The sequence below is a fragment of the Rhinolophus sinicus genome, linkage group LG06 (genome assembly GCF_036562045.2).
Source record: "Rhinolophus sinicus isolate RSC01 linkage group LG06, ASM3656204v1, whole genome shotgun sequence".
Taxonomy (NCBI): Eukaryota; Metazoa; Chordata; class Mammalia; order Chiroptera; family Rhinolophidae; genus Rhinolophus; species Rhinolophus sinicus.
The window spans coordinates 29,580,347-29,598,857 of record NC_133756.1 but is presented as its reverse complement, the minus strand read 5'-3'; the positions used below and the strand labels follow the sequence as shown (position 1 = coordinate 29,598,857).

Sequence of the window (18,511 nt, the reverse complement as noted above, 5' to 3'; positions counted from 1 at the left end):
CATCATGTTTTTGTTATATCTTTGTATATAACAAAATACCCTAGATTCTGTGCTCTATTATCATATATTTTAGTACTTTAGCTCAAAGGTTGAGACCAAGGACAGATATATATATATATATATATATATATATATATATATATATATATATATATATATTGCACAGAATTGTTATTTTGACTGTAGAGCTAATAAACATGAGATGCTTAAGGAAAAAAAGTACAGGATAAATTCAAGATGATTGGGTTACTAGTTACTAGTAAAATTTTGCAATTTAACTATAGGATCAGTGTTTTTTCCTGATTATTTTTTCTGTGCCTTGACAATCTTTATTTGGACTTTTTACTATAAATGTATATTAAAATTTAGATCACATAATGCATTAAGTCTAATAAATAAGTAAGGATTTTAGGACTTAAAGATATTCTGTACCTCTGGTGTACTGATAATTTAAAGATTTATTTCCTTTGGCCTTTTAAGAAATTTGTAAGATTACTTTGAGTTTTTATTTCTGTTCGTAGTATTTGTTTGCTAAGTGAGTTAATAAATGTTGTGGCTTTTCTATATGGAGGAACTTTTATACTTTTCTCATATTTTCAGGTGAAGATTTGATTTTTTTAAGTGTTAATTATATATTCTTGACATAAAGAGTTTGTGGTATATATAATGGTTTATTGGGAAATGGAAAAGTTTGTTGATATTTATAAGATGTTCAAGGTTGTAAATGATTTTACCTTCTTTTCTAGGTTTGTTAAAGTTTTGCACTGTAGGGTTTTGTGGAATTGGGAGCCTAATTGATTTCATTCTTATTTCAATGCAGGTAAGTTAGTTTCAATCAACAAGATAAACTACTTTTACATTCAAATTTGAGTTTTGTGATCTTCTCCTGGTACATTTTAAATATATTAAGAAACAGTTAGGAATGCGTTTTCAGTGTTTCTTAGATGTTACATCCAAGGGATCATGGCCATGTTTCCAAGTAGCATTTTCCATCCCGTGCTCTACCAATTAGCAGTTCTAAAGGACATAGGAACTTCATTTCAAAAAGGATTCTATGATCAAATATGATTCATAAAGTTGAGTTCAACTGAGTTAAAGAGATTTCTTTACGGGATAACTTCTCAGAATCTTTATAATTTGTTTTATGATTCTCCAAGAAGGATTGAGGTTATTTCTCAAACTTATTGTTTCTTTTCTTGACAGTCACAGCCACATGGTCAATTACTATAATAGGATATTGATGGGAATTTTATATTTACATATGAATATATGAAGGCAGAAACAAGATTTTCTGTTGCACTGGACAGGCACTCAATACTAGTATTTTCTTGTTTGCAAATTATAGAAACTGAAATCCAGCTAGCTTAAGCCAAAAAGGAAAAAAGGAGTGTCTGGGTCTTCTGTAGGAAGTCTAGAAGTGGGGCTGGTCTTGGGCAAGACCACATCCATATAATCAAATGATGTCAGGACTCCCCTGCTATTCATCTGTGCTTCTCTGTGTTCACCTCATTTTCTTCTGCTGCAGTGGTGTAGAGACAGGCATAGTTTGTGAAATGCTATCCTTAAGCATTTAAAAGTGCCACCAGATGTTTTCTATTAAATCATACTGAACTGGTTGTGGTTAATGCACGAGGATTCTTAAATTAGAGAAAGATGAATTTATCATAACACATGTCACTAAACAGCATTTCAGGAAGCATTTCTGGAGCACCTAATGTCTTCAGCAAGTATGTCAGTGTGTATTTAGATCATCATCAGTTTTGCTCTTCTTTCTCAGACAGTATTTCCACTCCTCAATTCTGTCTGCTTGATGTTATCCTTATGCTTTAAGAGCAAGTCAAAATCTCGGAGATTTTTGGTAGCATACTGTGAGGAGGGTACCATACTGTGAGGAGGAGGCAGCATATGGACCAATAAGATACCAGAATTAAACAAGGAAAATATTTGGTTTTAAAGTTGGAATTTTCCTGTCTTTATTCATAAACATATGCTTAACCAAATATCCTGCCTCTCTGAGTATGGGACAGGCCAGCAGGCATGAAGAGGCTAAGGTACGTGTGCACATATGTCTGGAAATGGGTTTTTCACTTTAAAGGAGGATTCAAGGAATTTAATGTATTATTGGGATTCTTTAAGATATCCAGTATTCATTGTCTTTGAAACCCATCCATTTAGTTAATATTCTCACAATAGGTTATTTCTTTGGTGATATCATTGCTTTGTAGCTTTATTCATACCAAGTTATAGAGCTTATTTGATTCAGCCACTGCTTTCTCGTACATGTATGCCTGAATTTTTGAGAACAAATTTCTGAAAGATCTGGAATTGAGACTATCACATATTATTGAGGTAGATTTAGAATGTTTAATTTCTGCAGTAAATTTCCCTAAATAAGACATTTTTAATAGGTACGGCCACTGTAGAGTGCTTTCAGATTGGGGAAAAAATAAGTCAGTTTTCAAATGCAGCCAAATAAAATGTGTAGCCTTATTTTACATGTTGTTTAATATACTTACCATATGATGTTGACTACATTAGTTTTGGAATATTATTTTCTTAGCAAATCAAGTAAGTTTTTACTATAAATAACATCAACTACATTAATATTTTTGTCACAGATATATTTTTCTAATTTCTCATAGACCTTTTATATTTTTTCCATCATCTTTTTGTTTATTCTTCTTTCTTTCCTCATTCTCTCTATCCCCAATTTTCTTTTTCTTTTTTGCCATTAAATATTATTCCCCAGTGAATAGCAATGTTTTTCTTTTGGGCTGTGATCCCAGAAACATATTATGCATAAACTCAAGACCTATAAAAACATACTTTGCTTCACAGTGTTTATAACAAAAATCTAGGAAAATTCTCTTTAAAAAATAGGTCTAGTTATTTCAGCTTTGAACCAAAGCAACATAAAGTATAATGCACATATTGCTAAAGTAAGCTTTACATGTCACTATATTTATTGAAATACTTCCATGAGTTTATCTGTTGTTAATAAACTTTTGAAGTTTCTTCTATTTTTTTTTGTTCTTAGAAATATGAAAATTGCACTCTGTGAATGAATGGAATGAAACACTCCATAGAATTAATTCAGTTCTTTTGTTCAGTCAACAAAAAATCCAAGTCAGTTACATGTGTAGCATACAATCTTTGGGTTATAGGTAACTGTTGTATATAACTACTATATGTAGTTATTCATAAAGCAGTTCTGAATATTTTAAAATACTCATTCTTTTGTGCTTATGTATTTTTGTATGTATCATGAAGGATAGATTAGACAATTTTAAGTTTTTTTATCAGAAAAAAATGAGAATATTTTGCTTCCATTTAAACCTCTTTTCTCACTAACAATGTCTGCACATTTTTAGTCATATCTAAACGACTGATGTGTACTCCACCAAACACAAAGAAAAGAAAGTTTCTTCTATTAAGTGGAGACAAGACAGCCACAAATCAGAAAGAGGAATTATGGGTAGAGGGAAATGGAAATATGAGTTTTAATAGGAAAGCTTTTAGAAGGAAATATGAAGGGTTTTTTATGATAATTGTTTAAAATTCTATACATTATGAAAGAAATTATATTAATGTTCATTCCTATTAACAGTACAGAGTAGATTTTCTTAAAGGACTAATAACTATATAAGCAGAAATTCAGAAAAGCAGCATAATCTCCAAAACTTTTATGAATTTTATAAATAAATACATCAAATTTATAACATTTCATTATTTTTGTATTTAATGTATGCAACTCATTTTAGCATTGGATTGTATATTGCATTGTATTTTTTTGTATTCTTGTACACACTAGGTTTGACTTTTCACATAAATTTCTTGAGGAAAAGAAGACTTTTGTTAATCCCGTATCCCTAGTAGTATGCTAAACATAAAGTATGCCCTCAAAAATTTTTTCTAATTTGAATTGAATGTAGTATAACTTGTGAAAAGTGTGTCTTTGTGCCCATTACAGAGAAGATGAGAAGCTAAAAATGGTAGTTTTAAAAAAGTGACTGCTTTTCTTTAGGACCTTAAAGTTCTAAATTTTATATCGTTACTTGAGAGGTAATGAATAAAAATAAAAGTTGGTATGATAAATTGTAAATACCGTGTTTCACCGAAAATAAGACCGGGTCTTATATTAATTTTTGCTCCAAAAGACACATGAGGGCTTATGTTCGGGGGATGTCATCCTGAAAAATTATGCTAGGGCTTATTTTCTGGGTAGGTCTTATTTTTGGGGAAACATGGTTGTAAGTTTTATGCCATCAGTGAAAATGGTTCTAGTGAGCACCAATTAGGTATAATAAATTGGGATCCTTGCTCTAAAGGCACTTAACAATCTAACTATACCACGAGTGGCCTGTTAATACTATTTCCTTGGGAATTGCAGATTTAAAATAAAAACGAGTTATCTTGATTTTATCTTGTTTAAATACTTTGAATTGTACTAAAATTTTTAAAAGCCTAGGCTTTTCAGTTCATACTATAAATAAGGCTAGGGTTATAGGTTCACTTCTGTGTAAGCCAATTTGTTTTGGTCAAAGACATGGCTCTTGCCCTGTGAAATACATGCTATTGATCAAAAGAAGGACTAAACGTAATCATCCTGAATCTATTACCAATACTGGAAGAGTTGGTCAAAGTCCTTGGTAGTTCACTAGTTGTAGGACAGCAATATATAAAAACCAGTGGACACTTAGGTCACATATTCTGTGGGCAGATTTTTATTTAATGAATTAAAAGAATGTTCAAAAAACAGTATCTTAGACTGGTTCTAAGACTAATCCCAGAGTTTTCAGGACATATACTGGTGACTCTTACTCATTTCTTGAGGAATGATGTTTATATTGGTCATTAAGGGTTGATACTAACCAGTCTTTAAATCGAATGAAGTCAGGGGTTCTGAATGTGTAACTTCTGGCACCAGGCAGGAATTTTGCTGTTTAATTAAAATGTGACTAATCAGATGGTTTTAATGGCCTCATATTAAAATTAACCACACACAGGAGTCAGCTATGGACATAAAAACTTCATTTGACTTTTAAGAGAATATAAATTTACTTTGGGGGTATTGGGATGGACACATGTTGCATCATTATCCTCTAATTGCAGATAGCTGAGTCATTTTACTTTTTTGTCAGGTTAATAGGGCTTGAGGAGATGATTTGATCTTGACAGTATTACTAGTTCAATCTTTATATGGAGAAATTCAGAAGTGGATTAGATGAAAAAGGGTACATTGATAGAGTTGTATAAAGTGTTATTTTTTGTCCTTTCACTCTTTAATTGAGTCATAAAATTTTAAATTTATAAGATATTTGAGTTATCTAAGCAGTGTGATTTCAATGACAATGTACAGCCATTAAATGGAGTGTCATATCTGTTGCTAAAGTTTAGATATTAAATACTTACTGGAAACTATATTTTTTCCTTTAATTTATGTTTTTTAGAAGGCTACTTGAATACATACAAACAAAAATACATTTTCCACTAACAGAATCAAAAGTTTATACATTACGAACAAAACTATCAACATTAATAAATTAAGCTCTTTTTTTTGCATGGTAAAATATATATAAAATTTTCCACTTTAACTTTTTTTAAGTATACTGTTCATTAGTATTAATTACATTCAGAATATTGTACAACTGTCACTAATATCTATATCCAAAACTTTGTCACCCCAAACAGAAACTATGTACCCATTAAGCAATAAGTCCCCACCTTTTTCTCCCCCTAGTTCCTGGTAATCTCTAATCTACTTTTTGTCTCTGAAATTACCTATTCTAGATTTTACCTTTCATTTATGTGGAATCATACAGTATTTGTCCTTTTATGCCTTGCTTGTTTCACTTTGCATAATGTTTTTAAGGTTCATTGATATTGTGGCGTATATCAGGACTTCATTCCTTTCTTTGGATTAATGGTATTTTGTTGTATGTATATATCACATTTTGTTTAGCCGTTTATCTCTTGGTGGACACTTTGGTTGTTTCCACATTTTGGCTACTGTGAATAATGCCGCAGTGAATATTTGTGTACAAGTGTCTGTTTAAGTTTCTGTTCATTTTTTTTTTTTTTTTGGTATATACCTAGAAGAAGATAAACTTTTAATATAGCTAATTGAAGAGAATATCTTCATGACCTTAGATGGGTTAAGCCTTCATAAACAAGATCTCGAAAACATAAACCATAAAGAAAAAAAATAACTGAATTTGATTATGTTAAAATTAAGAAATTGTGTTTTAAAAAGTATATCATAGACCAAGTTAACAGTTGACTGAGTAAAAGGATACTAGCAGCAGGAATTGATATGTGCAACATACAGATAATTTCTGCAAATCAATAAGAAAATGAAAGGGAGCCTAATAGTTAAATGAGCACAGTAAACTAATAGGCGAGTCACAGAATCACCCAAATAAATAATATGTAAATATGGAGCTATTTCTGGGCATTTACCCCAAAAAACTCCTGCTCCTTTTCACAAGGGGACTTGTATGAAGATGTCTGTTGTAGCACTGTTTGTGGTAGCAGGAAGTTGGAATCAACCTACGTAGATGTGTACACTTACAGGAGAGTGGATGCATCCTCCATAACACTAGGCAGCAATTACAAGCACTTACCATATACATACAGCTACATGAAAGTATCTTAAAATCATAGTCTACTGTGAAAATAGTTTAAAACTGAGCAAGATATACAACATTATTCAGATAAATTCAAATTACATATTCAAAGAACATATGTTTTTCAAGAATAAATATGTATCCAAGTCAGATACCAAATTCAGTGTGTGCCTATTTGTGTGGGTGCCTGTGGTGGGTGGATAGATGGGTTGTAGAGAATTAGAGTGGAGATCAAAGATAAAGATCAGAAAAAGAACAGGAAACTTGGTGACTACTCCTTAACATTCTTGACTTTAATATGTATTTTTAAAGTTTTCTGATTTACTCTTCTATAGACTTTTTGCCTACAGAGAAACCTATTCCTTTAAGTAAACAATTCAAGATTTTTTTCATTTAAGCTAGAAATAAAATTTCATGGTGAAAACAATCAGAAATGATATGAAAGAAGAAATGAAATTCCACCCGATTCTTCCAAACTACCACAAACCATCTTCATAGGAGGATGTAGTAGGACAAGATACGCATGTCAAATCCCTGGAATCTGTGAATGTTAACTTATTTGCAGATGTGATTAAGAATCTTGATGTGAAGAGATCCTCCTGGATTATCTGGGTGGGCCCTAAATCCAATCACAAGTGTCCTTACAGGAGACAGAAGAGGAAAGACATAGACACACAGAAAAGAAGATAGTGTATAGACAGAGGCAGAGATTGGAGTGATATGGTCACAAACCACAGAAAGCCGAGGAATGCTGATTGCTCCCAGAACCTAGAAGAGGCTTAGAATGGATTTCTCCCCTTGAGACTCTGTAGGGCATGTGGCTGTCCCCATATACCTTGATTTTAGACTCTGGCCTCCAGAATTGTGAGAGTAAATTTATTGTTCTAATCTAAGTTGGCAGTAATTTGTTACAGTAGCCACAGGAAATGAATATAGAGGGATATGAAGAATATTGAGGGATATTATGGTTTCAGGGTTTCTCACACAAGAGATACTGACATCCATTGTACAAAATAGCTTCCCATAGTGTAGTGCCCTGCTCCTGTTTCCCCTCTTGTAAGACAAAGACCTGTAGCACCTTTTGGTCCATTAATTGGAGTGAAGTATGTAAGTGGTCTTTCTTTTCCCCATAGAGTTCAGAAATTGCCCCAGTTTATCAAATGGAAATACTTCATGCTATACACTTTTGCTCAGGCTATTTCTTAGAGAAATAAACTCATAATTTTGGGTTTTGTACTCTGTCATCAGTGAACTAATGGACATACGTATATTTAACTGAGTAAAAAACTTCCCAGTGGGGGATATTCTTAAAGATTTGTAATTTTATAATGAACAATACAGTAATATACTCATAATAAGGGGATTCATAAGTGTATATAAGATGCTTAAAAAGGCTAAATTTTTAATTTTGGTGTGGGAATATGGGTTTGAATAATTGAGTCCTTTACAGATGCTAGTTTTCTTAAAAATTAAGTAGGGAAAACTATTCTTCGATGGAATAATTCATAGAAAAGTATGTTGATAATTCGTTGTGGAGGTGTTTGCATTTAAATGTAATTATACAAGATCTTAAAAGGTACCACGTTGGGTGGCAGGTTAGCTCTGTTAGAGCGTGGTGCTAATAACAACACCTAGGTTGTCGGTTCGATCCCCACGTGGGCCACTATGAGCTGCGCCCTCCTTAAAAAAAAAAAAAAAAAGTACCATGTAGAACAACTTAATCTGTTGCTCATTATGAGGAAAAGAATCAATGAGGTCCAGAGAGGATTATCCTCCAGCTAGTTATAGACAGCTTTCTTTTCACATTTTCCTTTCAGTCTGGTGCTTTACCATGCTGACTTAATATGGTTGTCTTTCTGGCAGATCTTCAGATTGTTTCAGCAGAGAATAGCAGCTAGTGCTGTGCTTTCGTGATCTGGCAGTGGTGTGTAGGAGGCGTTCAAGACAAGTGTATTATCAGTTTTTGGCTATAAGTAACAGAAACCTCAATTTAAAATTGGCTTTGATAATATGGTACTTTATTATATCATATACCAAGAATATGATATAAGGTAGTTCTAAGATTTGTTAATTTAGAGCCGAAGGACATAATGAAGGACCCAAATCTATCTTTCTCTTCCTCCCTCCTTCCTTCCTTCTTTCTCTTTGCCATTTTCGGGATTTTGGGCTAGCATCATTCCTTACATATGAATAGTTACTTCCAGAGGCAGAAAAAGATCTGTTTCCTTTCACACATATCTTCTTAAGGGCAAATTAGCCACCAGTGAACTTGTCTCAGGTAATTGGCCAGAATTCCATTACATGCCCAAGCTGAACCCGATCTCTGGAAAGGATTGGAATTTCCATCGTAGAACTAGTTGGTGAGGAGCTAGAGTCAAGTAGTTTAAGGGGAAAGAAATGCTGTAATAAGGTTGCTATACTTGATACAAAATTGGATCGTGTATTACCAGGTAATAAAACTGTAATCTTTGGGGGTATCTTCTCTACAGGACAGGGGAAACAAAACAAAAACAAAACCTTATCATTTTTCTACACATTAACTGCTACCTTGACAAAATTGTAAAGCATCCAGGTCCTCATCAGGTTTTAGGTAAATAGTTAATATTTCCTGAGGAAGTGAAGTGAGCCTCAGGTGGGCTTATTAGAAAAGCATGATATTACCAGGTCACCCAATTATATGTTTTCCTTATTTCCAACTTATGGATACTTTTTTTCAACAGGAGTGTGACTGTCAAGGGAGATGGCATAGGAAGAAAAAGACAACAGGGCGATAGGCCTGGTTCCAATCTATGCACATATTCGAAATTAGGCAATTTTTTACCATTTGATTTGACTGGCTGGTCTTGACTTTTTTTTTGTTTCCCTTATATAGTCTCAAAACATGTTGTAACTTGTAGCCACCCATTTTTCTATTTCTTGGGTTAATGCTCATAATTTCCTCTGTGACCTTGGCTACTAAAAAGTTTTAATTTTTACTTAAATTCATAAATAACATTCATAAATGTCAAGCCAAATTAATTTAATTTTCAGAAAATAAGTCAAAGTGCATTACAGCACCTAAGTGCTTTGTGTTATTTGAATATGAACATTTAGAGTTTACTAGAATAAGCCCCCTTTTGGCAGAGATTGTATCTTATTCACTACTCTATGTATAATATCAAGCACAGTGTCTCAAATATTGTAGGAATTTTTTGTGGAATAATTTTTAAAATCAAATTCATTTTAAAAACAAATGCTCTAACAGCAGTGTTCATCAGTGGGGGTTGTATAACCCCTAAAATAATTTTTTTAAAATCCCTACCCTCTGCACGTCTGTTGACATTTAAGTTTTCCATCATAAGTTTAAATAGTTGCAAAGAATATAATTTCTAGTTTGCAAATATTGACATATTTAAATAAAACTGTTACATTAATTTTAAAATGTATCCAACAGAATATAAATATCATAGAATGTTAAATGTCATTCGCTTAAAAAAGACACAAATGAACCCTTCACAAACCATTATAAATTTTACATTGATTATTTTTTCCTTGAATTTTTATCTTTATTTCCATCTCCCACTGAATTTTACGCTAATGTAATATATTTTTATGCTTGAAAATCTTCTACTGATCATCTTATTCATTAAAATTAAAATGTTTTACATTTTCTGTGATTTCTGAATTGAGTTGTCATTATAATTATTAATGATACACAGTTGATCAAAACAGTATAAACATTTTATAAATTTTAACAAATACTTTTAAGCAAAAAAAAGTAAAATGACATTGGGAATGCGTCCTTTTGAACAAGATGTGGCAGAGCATATTTTTGGACTCCTGCTTAAAGTGATTTCCTTGAGTCCAGTACTACCTTATCTACCTCAGAGAGCCTAGCCTGGCCAATCATATTAGTCCTATTCCCTTGGATACAGTAATTTGTCCAGCAATAGGCATAAACACCAAGCAGTTGAAAGTCTTTCCCTGGAACTGGCATATAAACACTGAGGAAGACAATTTTACTTTCTGTTGGGATCTGCTGAGCTGCATAGATGGGAATCTGGAGCCATTGGGCATCAACTGGGAGTGCCTGTCTGCAGAATGAAGGCAGCAGAGCTGAGCACAGAGGCAGGGAAACCAAAGCAAAGGCCGCCTGGGCCTCGGGATGTCAGTCCTTGAGGCCTAGCTTCCTGCAGCTCTTTGGTGCTGTGAACTTCCCCAGTATCTTTTTCATCTACTCCAGTCACTACATTACTTGTTTTTTGCTTGAGTTAGTTTGATGTATATTTTTGTTGCTACTGAAGTAATTGTATTAACAACTGAGTAAAATAAACAAAGTATTGTGAAAATAACTGCTCAAATGAGTAATTTTGAAAATTTTCTCTTCTAGATTGTTGGACCTTCAGATGGAAGCAGTTACATTATAGATTATTATGGAACCAGACTTACACGGCTGAGTATTACTAATGAGACATTTAGAAAAACACAGTTGTATCCATAAATACTTTAAAAAGAAACAGTAAGTGATATGTATATACGCTCTTAATGATTATATTATCTGTATAAAATTATGAGAATTTGAGAGCCATAGGAAATTTAAGTGATCATTTAGTGCTGTAATCCTCTCATTTTGCTTCTCAGGAAACAGGTCTGCCCGAGATATTTCTAATTGTCTGTAAAGCGTTTTTATGTATTCTCTTTACTCCTGTAGTTCTTAAATTCAGATTCTCCTTTTTTGCAGTGAATACGGTTAAAGGACAAAGTTCACAAGAAAAAAAAAATCACATCCAAGCAAAAAGATAGTTTATAGTATTCTATGATGGTTATGATGAAAGTATACGTTGTAGATCGTTCAATAAAGCGTATCTCTGCTGCTGTCTCTCCTAGGGCTATATGATCCTTAAACGTCTTTCTTCTCCTTCCCTAAACCTGAAAGTTCAGAGTCTCAACACTGAACTACTATAAGTACTTCATCTACCTGAAAGTTTGGTCCTGCCCATGAGAATTATTAACTGGCCTCAGCTTTAAATTGTAATACACTTGGAGAAGTCACAGATACCATTAGTCTTCCTGCTTCAACTCTCTGGTTCTCTAGGACTCTGCTGCTATAAGGTTTTTATTTCCATGACTGTACATTAGTCTATTCTAATAATAATCTTCCAGTAATGCTAGATTTTTCTCAGGAAAACCATTTCCTGGTATAATCCTTCTCTGCAGTGGAGAAGTCCTACATAACATAGAAGATGCAGGGTACTTCTTAGGTGATAGTTCACGTTGAACTAGCTAGACGATTTCACAGAGAAAGACAGCCTAGATGTTTTGGCTACAGTCAGGGTCCTAGGGTTTTCACCTGACTGTCTCAGGCTGCTTCTAGAGTCCAGGAGGGAATACACATTTATTTTCTATGTTGTAGTGTATAAATAGGATATGAAGTACAATTTTGCCCTTGAGGTAGATTTTTTTTTCTTTTCTCATATTAAAATTATAGGATTTTCTTTATAGATATTCTCATGAGTTTGAACAGTGACAGACCTTGTCAAGATCTGAGGAATTTATTCAACTGATGATCCAAAAAGTTTTTCAAATCTTTTCTTATAAACTACCGGGGTGCCAAAATATATACATGACTTATCTTTTGTTATTACAATATTTTTTTTTAATTTATTGGGGTGACAATTGTTAGTAAAATTACATAGATTTCAGGTGTACAATTCTGTGTTACATCATCTATAAATCCCATTGTGTGCTCATCACCCAGAGTTGGTTCTCCTTCCATCACCATATATCTGATCCCCCTTACCCTCATCTCCCACCCCCCACCCCCTTATTACAATTTTAACACAATTTTTTCCTTTCTTAAAATGGTATATACATTTTTTTTGGCACCCTCTATATGAGTCTTTGGGTTTAAAATTGAAATGAAGCTTAGGGATCTAGCTGCCTCTTCTTACCAGGGGTCAAATTGAGACAAAAGAAAGTTGAGACTAAGACGCAATCAGTGCGAAACTTGTTCTAGAATCTAGGTCTGTGAATTCCACTATTTGTTCACCACTTCCACCCCACCCCACCCCCCACCAACTGTATCATTTTGTATTAAGCATCTTCATTTTGGAAATCAATACTGTTTATGAGAAGGGTTTTGTAGTTTCACATAATTATTTCCATACTGTAAATTGTTGTGTCCCTTTCAAAGTATGTAGATTGTTTTAAACCATAATGTGTAAAAATTAAGCAAATGTAATTTAAAAAGCAATTCCATTCTCTGCAGCCTATTATATAAACATTTAATTGGGATTCCAGACTCAAATTTGAAATCTAAAATTGGAAAGGCCCATTGAGAAGGCAGATTTCTGCACTATCATTCAGATGATCTCTCTATAGCAAAGGGCTCCAAGAGGAAGAAGAAAATCTTAAGTACATGAAGCATTAAAATGTGCATCTGCCATAACCTCATTGAACTCTTCAAAAATACTGTGTTTTAATGTATTTCTTCTTTCTGTTTTAGGATTTGGTCCTTGTTGATTTTAATATCGAACTCTCAGTATGTGGATTTCCAGATTTTCCTTTTTTCTTCTTCACATACAATTTTATGGATTCTATATAATTTTTTGTTGTTGATGCTGTCTTTGTTTTATTTCAGTTAAAAGCATATTATTCTGAGATTTATTTAATAGGACTTTCTTTGAGAGCTGTATGATAATAGTCTTTCTTAGGCTACTGTCTCTATGAGATAGATAGCTTATTACCCTGATGTTCTTTAATGTCTTTTCCAAGGGCAAGTTGCCACTTGTCATTTTGGCTTCTGACAAATAAAAGTATTACTCAGTCACATTTTTTAGTGCTTTATTAAGAAAACCTTCAATGTTGAATATAGCAGTGTTCTGCATTGATCCTTCAAAGCAGTTAATGCATGTCGCCTGGGGCTGCAGTCTTGTGTGTGACAACCCACCTGGTTTTCTGTAGCTTTCAGATCTGTCTTTGCCTAGGTATCCAGGGAGCTAAAGATCATTGGGAGTCAGAGACCTTGAGGCAACATAGATACTTCTGGCATTGATTCAGACCTCTGAAGTGTAAACTTTTTCCTTTTTGCTTTGGGAGTGATTCACTAGCTCTTGGAAGACCAGATGCTGACTCATCTAGCTCAGTGCAGTTGCATTTGAAGCTGATGGACACGGTGGGAACACCGAACAGGTGATTAATGTCTTCCATCTGTTGGCACTGCCAGGCAGGTGCCGGCACAAGGGCCTTAAGTGACGCACCAGTGTCTGAAGGGAGCAGCACCTACCTGCATGTTCGCACTGGTTTTTCGTACCATGTGTTAGTTAGAAGGGTTTTAAGAAATGGAAATACACGAAATGTTATGTCCCCATGATACTGTTATGTTCCTTCTTTAGTAACAGACAGTAATATCAATAATAACAGGTAATGACAGGTAGTAATATCAAAATTACTGGGGTTTGGGCTCCTCAAGAGTAAAAAAATCATAATATTTTATCACTCATTTTACTCAGAAGTATACTATATAAATTCTGTTAGCTTCATCATATGTTAGTCATTCAGTAACAGATTCTCTGGTTGGTGGAAGATTATTGAGTATTGATAAATGAAGTGAATGTGGGTGGACTCCTGATATACATCAGGAAAAGTCTCTTTGATTCAGTCATCAATTAAAATATAGAGTGTCTACCATTTGGGAGGCAGAGTTCTAGATGCTAGGATGCAGCAGTGAACAATACACAAACATCTTTGCCCTTAAGGAGCTTATATTCCCTTGGGATCCACTTTTTCCGCAGTGATAATATTTTGGCTGCAGTTAAGCTAGCTGGTAGATGTCCATTTTCTAGTATTTCCTAGATCCTTTTGGTTGCAGACAGTGCTTTGAAGTTTTATTTCAGGATCACCTAAGCCCAGATTGTAAGTCTTTAAGTTTCCATAGCCACGCAAGTTCAGTTATATAAGAAATACTTGCAGACAAATCTTGAAAAGTAATCTTGATTCTTGTTGCATAATTGTTACAGTTATTAACTTGGCCAGGTGGGAAGTCTATTTCAAAGCTAGTGCTTCTCAAAGTATTTATTCAAATAAGCTGTAGCACTCCAGGTTATTGATAAAAATCTAGAAATAAAGCCTCTTTACAATGCACTCTTAAACTGTTAGACTTTATTTTCACTATAATTTTCTAAATTTACATAACAAGAACACTTCACTTTTTTCCAGTTTGCCTAATTTCCTGTTGCCTAGTATATGTAATTCTTTAACAAATGCTTTTTCTGTGTCTTATTATTTTTTATGTAAATGCATTTAATGCATGTGAATACAGTTTTTTTTTGTGTTTTTTTTTACTTTCATGGAACACTTTTATTATGGCTATTTGTTAGTGTGTGTGAGTACAAATTACATATGAAGGACTCCATATGAGATGTTTTATATGATAACTCTGCTTTTAAAGCAGTGGCCAAAATTGTGAGATGGATTAATTCAGTCATTCCTTGGGTTGCTCCGAAACCCTCTAGGGTGAGATGGAATGGATTCTTTCAATTCTACAGAAACAGTGTTTCTATAGAAACATTTACACATGGTACTACTTTAGCCTGAAAGGATTAATACAATTTCCAGAAGTACCTCTTTACCCAGGAAGATTTCTTACCTACACTGTATTAAAACTAAAGGTCAGCTTTAAGACTTCAAAGATGCAGTTGTGTTTACGGCCAGCATTTGTTCATGGGACTGCTAGGACGATAAAAAAATATTAGTATGGCAGTATGTTTTTTTTGTTGACAAAATTTTTGTGTCTTTTCCCCTTATTTTAACCTAGATGCTTAAGTTTGAGTTAAATATTATAATACTGATAAAATAGAAGCTAAAATAGATCTAATAGCAAGAAACAAGGAAGAAAAATTAGTTCTTGAAAAGTACAAGTCTAAGATGTTGGTTCCTCTTCCTCAAACACCTTAAATGTAGACGTTCCCCCAGAGTCCTGGCACCCTCCCTCTTCCTTTCTCTCATTAAGTCAGCATTCATTTGCATTTTTCTACATACAGAATTAATACAGGCTTAACGCAGAAATTTTGGGAAAACACCAAAAAGTGTAAATAAACAAAACTCATTTCACAGCTCAAAGATAACAATGTTAACATTTTTATATATGACCTAGTACTTTTTCCATGCATATATGTACATTTTTATTCACAGAAATTATATGCGTACTGTTTTATAGCCTGCTTCACATTGTACAGATTTTTCTATTTCAATAAATATTCTTTTACAAAATGATTTTTAATGGCTGCGGAGTATTCCATGTCTGTATCATGATTTATTTATGTAATTCCTTATTTGGTATTGAAGTTATTCTAATGAACAACAAACATTTCTGATTTTTTTCCCCCTAGAATTGTCTTTCTTAGTCCAAAAGTAACCACATATTCAAGGTCTTGATACATACATACAGTCTTAATTAGCCAGGGTAATGGAGAAAAAAAATGAAGTCAAATAACTGAAACCCAAGTTCAAACAAAACCAGTCACCTCTCAGTTATCCGGGTGCAGATGAGAGTGGCTTAGACCCTGTAGGGACCTGCAACGAGCTCTCGCTCTTCAGTCAGAACACTGCTGCTTCCTGCTGACGGCCGCCCCTTGCAGCCCAGGAGCTGGAGAGCACAGCTTGGAGAACAGGACAGCTGCTGGAGAAAGGGTGCTGGCTGGGGACTGGGGACCGGTAGCAAACCTGTCGCTTCTGCACAAGATGTCAGTCCCCGAATTATCTAATCGCCCTCCAAAAAGAGAAGAGTTTTAAGAAGGAATTAAGTAGGAAGCTCATTCATAATGGTCTTTTTTTTTTCTTCCCTGCTGAGAGGGAAAGGGAGGTAGGTAAATTTGGAAAATTAGAAAAGTTACTAATTAAGACTGAATAATTCAGAACAGCAGTGAGTACCCAACCAAGTTCTGGAGTAATGGCATTTGTAGCTGAGTTAATCAGGATGGTAAGAGTCATTCCTGTATCTTTTAAAATAGAGCCTAATATCTTAATTCTTAGTCAGTGTAGCAATGTCTTTAAAGCTAGTCATTGTCTGATGGAGGAAGAATAGTATTTCCTAGAAAATATTTATGAAAAATATTATGGCTTGATAACTTAAAACTGTAAGATTTTAACTTGTTTATAGTTCCTTTTACTGCTCTCCATGTGCGAGATATTATGCTAAGCTCATTATATGCTTTACATGGTTTAATCCCCGAAACGTTTCTGTGGTCTTCCTAAAGAGTTAATATCATTATCCCTACTTTACAGATAAGTAAATTGAGTCCCACAAAATAAGGGGTGAAACCAGGTCTATTAACTGGTATCCTGCCTGCAGTGTGATGGTTACAACCATCTAATTTTATGAAATACTCGTATACTGCTAATGATTATGTAATAGGAGACTTTTCTTAATATGTTTAATGTTTTCAGTAGGGGCAGAATTATCTCCCTATATTGAGCCTTTTTGTTTAACAGTTTGCTGGTTAAAAAAATGAAATGATTATATTTTTAATCTCAATTTTATATCATGCAATGCTGAAATGAGACTGTGATAGAGCAGTGATTATTGTAGAAAACCCAAAAATTTTTCTGCTGCCTTCGCCTCTTCTGATATTTGCAGCACTTTGCGGACCAAAAGTCTAATTATGTTTGTATAATTAGAGGAGAGATGTTGGGGGTACCATGCTGCCACGCTCTGCTCAGTCTTGCTGAGATCAGTTGAAGCTAGAGACATCTGGAGGTGGTGGGATTGCAGGTGATTTTTACCTGGGTTTTCTTTTGGCTTATCGGACTTTTCTCATTTTTCCACAATGAACATGCATTATTTGCATACATGTATTTGACACAATAAATAAAGTATGGGTAAATTAGAACAAAGCACCCAAGAAAGTCTAGATTTCTTCTTCCCTTCCTCCTTCCTCCTGAAACACTCTGATATCTGATGTCATCCTGACTTTAAAGGTAGATACGTTTAAAAGAAAAAGGCAGATCTAACCCATGATACCAAAAGGTTTCACATCCAGGCAGCACAGTTTGGTGGAAAATGCACAGACTTTGGAATCAGGCCTGAGTTTGTATCCTGTCTTTGTCACTTGTTTTGTGACTTGAACACATAACAGTTCTGAGCCCCTGTTCTCACATAAATAGGGATAATATCAATCAGATAATGTTGAGAGATTAAGGTGACATAGATAACAGTTACCATGTATTGAACATATTTTAAAGAAATAGAATAATGGTATTACGCATTGGTGAGGCCGTTTGGAATTTGCAAAGGTTTCCTTACACTTGGGCTATAGTGTGGTTATGCCTTGAGTAAAATAGCAGTGGACTCCATAGTTATTTTATGGAAAGAAGGTAAGATGTGTTACTTGGAATTGTCTACCTACATTTTTTGGTCTCCATTATCATTATCGTTAACTGTAGTTACTCTGTAATAAAGGCCAAAAATGTCTCTTTTTTTCTCAAGAAAATCTTAATTGGCACCTTCACTGCTTTAGGACTTCTTATGTAACGGAAGGCTGCAGTGTTACAGATTTTGTTTTTGTTGCTTTTTAAAGTTCTCTGGAGATATTTATCTATGAGGCAACTGATCAGTCTACTTTCAGCCTAAATTAAGGTTAATTGCAGCAATCGCTATGCATACAACAGAATGTTGTTTTTAATCTGTCAATGTTATCAGAATATGCCAAGCATGTGGAGATTAAAACTTGAAAAATGATTAAGGTTGGAGCTATTTGGACTGCATGTGCCAAAGAAAAACATTGTTTTACCAGAACACTTTAGAAAGTGTGCAGTGTTTGGAACTTTAATCATGTGAGCTAATTTTATATTTGAGAGGGTATGATTATGAAGGCTCATGGTCCCATCTTTGATTTTAAGACAAAACT

General features: G+C 34.0%; 1 protein-coding gene across 2 annotated transcripts in view; it reads left to right on the top strand.

The window, feature by feature from the left end:
* Nucleotides 1–13,436, top strand: part of TM2D1 (TM2 domain containing 1) — a 38,260-nt gene extending 24,824 nt beyond the window's left edge. The window contains exons 5-7 of one of the 2 annotated variants that reach the window (XM_074334812.1): nt 747–820; nt 10,996–11,124; nt 13,111–13,436. In XM_074334812.1, the coding sequence (XP_074190913.1) occupies nt 747–820; nt 10,996–11,106 (185 nt within the window). In that variant the 3' untranslated portion in view covers nt 11,107–11,124; nt 13,111–13,436. The remainder of the gene's footprint in view (nt 1–746; nt 821–10,995; nt 11,125–13,110) is intronic. The other variant, XR_012497246.1, reaches the window with a different exon arrangement.
* The last annotated feature ends 5,075 nt before the right edge of the window (nt 13,437–18,511 follow it).